Raw genomic sequence first — 5,345 nt, 5'->3', positions numbered from 1 at the left:
TCAAATCTGTAGTCTCCCTTTTCCTCTCAACTATCACCTCATCCCATTCTCTCCTTCCAGTGTCACAGTTGAATTTTGATAATAATGCAATTAGATGTTGCATCCCCTCACACACCAGCCTTAGCTGGCCTCAGCCCAGTGTGCTGTTGTTCTTTAAAGTATAATGTTCACCTCACATAGCACATTATTAAACTGATGAAGGACCCTCCATCTAATTCAAGCCTAACAACCAATGTGTGCAGTTGTCTTGCTCTGTAATAAGAGTGAATGACGTTGTTGCGCAGCATAGTATCACATTCAATTAAATAGTACAACATTATTCCACACAATTCCAGAAGATTCATATTATTTATTTTAATTTACATTGAAATCCAGATACTAAATATATGGCCAAACACAGAGGTATCTTACGACATATTTCCTCTTGGGCTTTTAGTAGAGCTCGAATTCCAACTGATGTTCGATAAACACAGGTCAAAAGTATTCTCCCAACTAAGTTTAATGCTCCCTGTCATGAAAGTTCACATGGAATTTGAAAAACAACCAAAGATGCATTTTGAAAAGGGAGTCCTCTCCTAAATACAATTATCACATTAATGTATCACGTTATTTCTATATTTTTCTAATTAAATCAATTGATAAAGAAGGGCGGCACAGAGAAAGGAGAGGCTACTGCTCTACAGCTCGTTGCGCTCCAGCTTCTCTTTGTATTCTCGGCTCTTCTCCGGGAGAGTCTGAGTCAGGAAGACAAACTGGTCTTTCTTCAGCTGATGACCAGTTGCCTGCTCCTTTGCATCAATTGATAAGTATCCTTCTTCTGCTCCGTACTTTGGCCAGTGGACGAGGCCGTCACCATTGGGACACCTACGTGCGTGCACGTGCACAAGTTAAAAATAGTCTTATCTCCACGTGTGTTATTGCTCGTAATAAGATGAATTCTCACCCAGTGCGAGCAAAGTTTCCCCAGTAGCTCATCATGATTCTGCTCAGCTGTTCCTCCACTTCATCGCATGCCACTAAAATGATGATCATTGTGTAAGACACTTCAAACTCAGGAAACACAGATCTTTGGTGGTCTATTGATAAAGCAATTTATTTTATATGTGCTTACCGCTTATTTTGACGTGGGTGGTTGTGAAGCACAATCCAAATACTGTAAAGATCTCATCTGCATGGTCACTGCCAACAAAGCTTGGCCTCATAGCCTGCAGGAATGTGGGAGCATGCTTGTACTCATACAGATACACGGGAGCACCAGCATCTAGTCGTGGAGGAATGGCGGTCATATACTGTATCTTGTCTGAGAACGTGTGTGACAGTACAATATCTTGAGTAAATAAAATACCTCTATGGGCATTAGCAGTCTTGATGGCTGGAATGATGAATATCATGTCTCCAATAATCTTAGTGAACCCATCTCTATTTTTCAGACGATCTTCCCCTCTTCCAGTGTATTCATCTGTGATCAAATCTCTGAAGAACATATCTTTGGGCTTGAGGAAAAGAGCCACACGTCTATTAGAAATGTTTGACCATGATAGAGCGAAACAATTTTGTAATGTTGAGCACTTTTCGCCTTACATCAGGGTAGAACATGAATAGCAAGTTCTCAACGTGCTCCCGATCCATTCCCTCGGTCCAGTTTGGAGGAGCAAAGAACTAAAGGAAGACAACCAACATTTCAGACGTGCACCATTGCAGCACAAAACCAAGTTTCCAGGGGCTCATCTGTAAGCTTGTCAGTCACACAAATTTCACTAGCATTCAGGCTTACGCTAGAAATTGACCAGCCCCCTTCATCGCTATTGACGCCGGTCATGAATGGTATGGTGAGGAGTTCATGTGTGTGGTACAGCTCATCCACCGGTTTTGTCAGGAAGACTCCATCAACATTCAATGGAATCCTCAGTGCCACATCCTTTAAAGAATAAAATGTGCAAAAGTTGGGATCAATATGTCTAAGCAAAATAAATGCATAAATAGGCAGATTCCATTAAGTCAGTCATTATGAGTTTTGCATATGATAGCTCACCTGCACAGTTGACAGAATTGTGTCAAGATCGAGGTTTCTGATGCAATCAGCGATCTTCTCTGTGCTTTCGAGACTACAGCCAGTTTTATTTGCTACCACCTGAGGGCCGATGAGAGATCCATCTCACAAATATAACACAAATGGTCAAATATGCAATGAATAATGTTTTACATGACAAAAGAGAGATAAGGATAGTTAACCTGCATCGCAGGGACAGGATCATTTGCGAGGAGTAGTCCGATTGCAGCAGTTCCACTCTCAGCAATGGCATGGTGGAACAGGCCATCAGACAATGGTGATAAAAGCTGTTGATTTATGCAGAAAAAAAAGTACTGCTGACAGTAGAGATTGTGTTGTGACATAACTATGAAATATTTGCAAAAGAAGCAAGTTGAGTTTCATCATCTGCAGATATATGCTTACCAGGAGGGACACACTCACTCCACCAGCAGACTCTCCAAATATGGTGACCAAATCTGGGTTTCCTCCAAAGTTATGAATGTGCTGCTGGACCCACCTCAGAGCTTCTACTTGGTCCAGCATTCCAAAGTTCCCCGACATGTGCTCATCTCCGGTGCTTGATAGAGCATAAAATTATGTTCAACACCGGCTGATAAGAGCAACCCAGTTATGAATTATTATTAACTTCAAATACAAATACAAAAAATAGCAACCCTCCTCTGCTTAGTAATTTAAATACTTTTACCTGAGAAAGCCCAGAAATCCCAAGCGGTACTGGATAACAACCACAACCACGTCCTGATAGGCAGCCAGGGCAGAGCCGTCATACAGTGAAGCGGCCCCAAAGATAAACCCTCCACCATGGATCCAGACCATGACCTCGTAAGGCAATGAAAGACTTTTATATTTTCCACACAACATTAACCACATTTGTACCTTTTTTTGTCTCTGAGCTCACAAAAATCTTGATCAAACTAACTCAAACTCAAAATGTGACAAAAAACAAGACTGATGGAAAAGAAAAACAGAGCATCAGTCTCTTTGCAGTCGGGTTCCAAATATGGGCATCGCTACTCATATTACCATTATGGATTCTATGGACCACCAATAGTTATGCATCACTCAAAAACCTGCAGCAACTTACTGGCATCTTGGTACCGGGAGCTTTCTTTGCAGGAGTGTAAATGTTGAGGTAAAGGCAGTCCTCTGAAATGTCTTGGACATCAACTGACACGGCACCATACTTAGCAATGACATCTATAGATAACTGCTTCACTTGAATACACCTGAGGGAAAAAAAATTCACAGTGAAAACTGGATGTAAATCTACAAGTGTGTTATCAAGCGACAGAAGCCGATGAAGGCCCTACATGGGTGGCTGCTGGGTGGCATCTCTCACTCCTTCCCATCCCTCTGCAGGCTGGGGGGCAGCCAGTCTCAGAGCAGGGCCTATGGGTGGCTTGGCAAATGGGACTCCCAGGTAGGCGTGGACCCCGGTTTCCTTTCCCTTTACACTCACATACTGACCTCTAAGGGCCCCCAACTTTGTGTGGACTTCCGGAGCTGTCGGGATATTAGGAATTATTCAAAATCATAATGCGCAGCAATATTTCAGTTTAAGTTTCAAGAAAAATGCGTCAAAGAAAATCATCCATGTATTGTATGTCTGGTTTCAGTTACTTTAAGCTTTTGCAACTGACAAGTGGACAAGTTTGATTTGTATTGTCACGGACATAATTTTCAAACATGTATCTCGAAATTAAATGTGGAGAGTGCTGGGCATTCCTTTTTTTCATTGTGTAGATCTAAGCTCAAAAATAACCTACTAATAAAATACAGACCATAGAAATAAAACATCTATTTGAGCAGTTTTAAAGCATTGTGTAATACTTTTGTATCAAAAGCCACTGTCATTCCTATTCAGGTCCCAACATTAGTCTGTTTCCAAACATGGGCTTTGCTACTGAGATAGCAGAAGATAAGACCTCATTGCGAGTTTCACATTTATTAGACACTTGCATAGCACATATAAGGTCAAAGTCGACTTCACTTCCATCGAGGCGCAATGCAATCCAAACAGAAATGCAAACAGATTGAAATTATTTCCAATTAGAAATACATCCAGAGACGATATGATGTTCTAATACTCGAGCGGATCTCTGTTATTCACATATAAAGTGCAATCAGAAATCCATACAGCAGCGTAATACGTGGGTCATTGTCCCCATAGTTATTGTGCAAATAAAGGACTTTTCTCCTTCTTACCATGAAGGTCTGCAGCAACATCGAGAAACAACGCCGACGTCAGAAAGACGAAAATTTGTTTTGCACGGAAGTTCATGGTCGTCGTCTCGGTGGGTGGATTACGACACTGCTGGCTTTGAAATGAAAAGATCAGTCTTCCTATCTCGCTCCTCTCCTGTTTTAGGTGTGCGAACACAACACGTGACTCCTTGAGTCTTTTACTGTAGCGAAAGGTCACGCCGACAGAAAGCAGACCGCCTCATTTTACGCCTCACTATTAGTATGATCACTGTACATGTTGCATCTTGATTAGTTCGGTAACCACGTTTTGCCGGTGAGCGATTGAACCGGGAGTCCGATGCTGTGAATATTTTGCCAATTTAACTAAACTCTATTGACTAATCCTCCCAATAACAACTATTCTGCACTATCTAAGTAGATCTCTCAATAATTACTGATTTACTACAACTGCCGGCCGGGAGGTTCAACAATGAATTCGAATCAACTATTAAATATTATTCACAATAAAAGTCCACCATAATTAATCAGAAGCCCATTTAATCAAAATAACAGCTATAGTACAACATTACTGAGCTCGCTATTGTATGAAATGATTGTGGTCATGCTACCAATCATCAACAGTGAAGTTAATGAATATTTTGGTATTTTAACCTCTTAACTTCGTTTTGGTCAGCAACGTCTGAGTTGCACTTGTATATTAACATTAGCATGAATGCAGGGATATGATCTAAATCTTCGTCTCGGTGTTTTCATGCGGGCTAGTGGCGCAATGGATAACGCGTCTGACTACGGATCAGAAGATTCTAGGTTCGACTCCTGGCTAGCTCGTCTTTTTTACCCGTTCGCTCAGGCAGAGGCAGCTAAAAACTGATTTTTGTGCAAAACATATATATTTTTTCCCCCTAAAAAATGTCATTTCGGGCGTTGACATTTACAATGTATTCCCAGGGTGCCTGTATGATCAGAATGACACAACGTAATAAAATAAACTGTGAAATTATTTAAATGTATTTAATTATTACCTTTTGTTCCATACCACCCACCATGACAATTCCCTCACATGTCTAACATACTTTGCAAATAAATG

General features: G+C 41.0%; 1 protein-coding gene and 1 non-coding gene across 2 annotated transcripts; one reads left to right on the top strand and one right to left on the bottom strand.

Moving 5' to 3' along the window:
• Positions 1-334: 334 nt before the first annotated feature.
• Positions 335-4,578, bottom strand: LOC120808810 (fatty acyl-CoA hydrolase precursor, medium chain). The gene is made up of 13 exons (XM_040162002.2): positions 4,259-4,578; positions 3,364-3,556; positions 3,138-3,279; positions 2,739-2,872; positions 2,456-2,609; positions 2,233-2,337; positions 2,033-2,131; positions 1,775-1,918; positions 1,582-1,659; positions 1,346-1,493; positions 1,112-1,261; positions 944-1,016; positions 335-864 (listed from the first exon to the last, which is right to left on the bottom strand). The coding sequence occupies exons 1-13, from the start codon at positions 4,332-4,334 to the stop codon at positions 678-680; spliced, it is 1,683 nt and encodes a 560-aa protein (XP_040017936.1). The 5' UTR covers positions 4,335-4,578; the 3' UTR covers positions 335-677.
• A 435-nt stretch (positions 4,579-5,013) lies between these two features.
• trnar-acg (transfer RNA arginine (anticodon ACG)) lies at positions 5,014-5,086 on the top strand. Its single transcript has one exon. It is a non-coding gene; the product is annotated as a tRNA-Arg (tRNA).
• Positions 5,087-5,345: the final 259 nt, after the last annotated feature.

The sequence above is a fragment of the Gasterosteus aculeatus genome, chromosome X (genome assembly GCF_964276395.1).
Source record: "Gasterosteus aculeatus chromosome X, fGasAcu3.hap1.1, whole genome shotgun sequence".
Classification (NCBI taxonomy): domain Eukaryota; kingdom Metazoa; phylum Chordata; class Actinopteri; order Perciformes; family Gasterosteidae; genus Gasterosteus; species Gasterosteus aculeatus.
Note: the sequence above shows the minus strand (reverse complement) of the source record. Positions and strands in the feature narration are given on the sequence as shown.

Coding starts and splice junctions, on each gene's coding strand:
- LOC120808810 (XM_040162002.2), bottom strand. CDS start 4,334: ATGAACTTCCGTGCAAAACAAATTTTCGTCTTTCTGACGTCGGCGTTG. Junction 2,610..2,738: donor GGATTTCTGGGCTTTCTCAG/GTAAAAGTATTT, acceptor TGCTCTATCAAG/CACCGGAGATGAGCACATGT. Junction 1,660..1,774: donor GGGGCTGGTCAATTTCTAGC/GTAAGCCTGAAT, acceptor GTCTTCCTTTAG/TTCTTTGCTCCTCCAAACTG.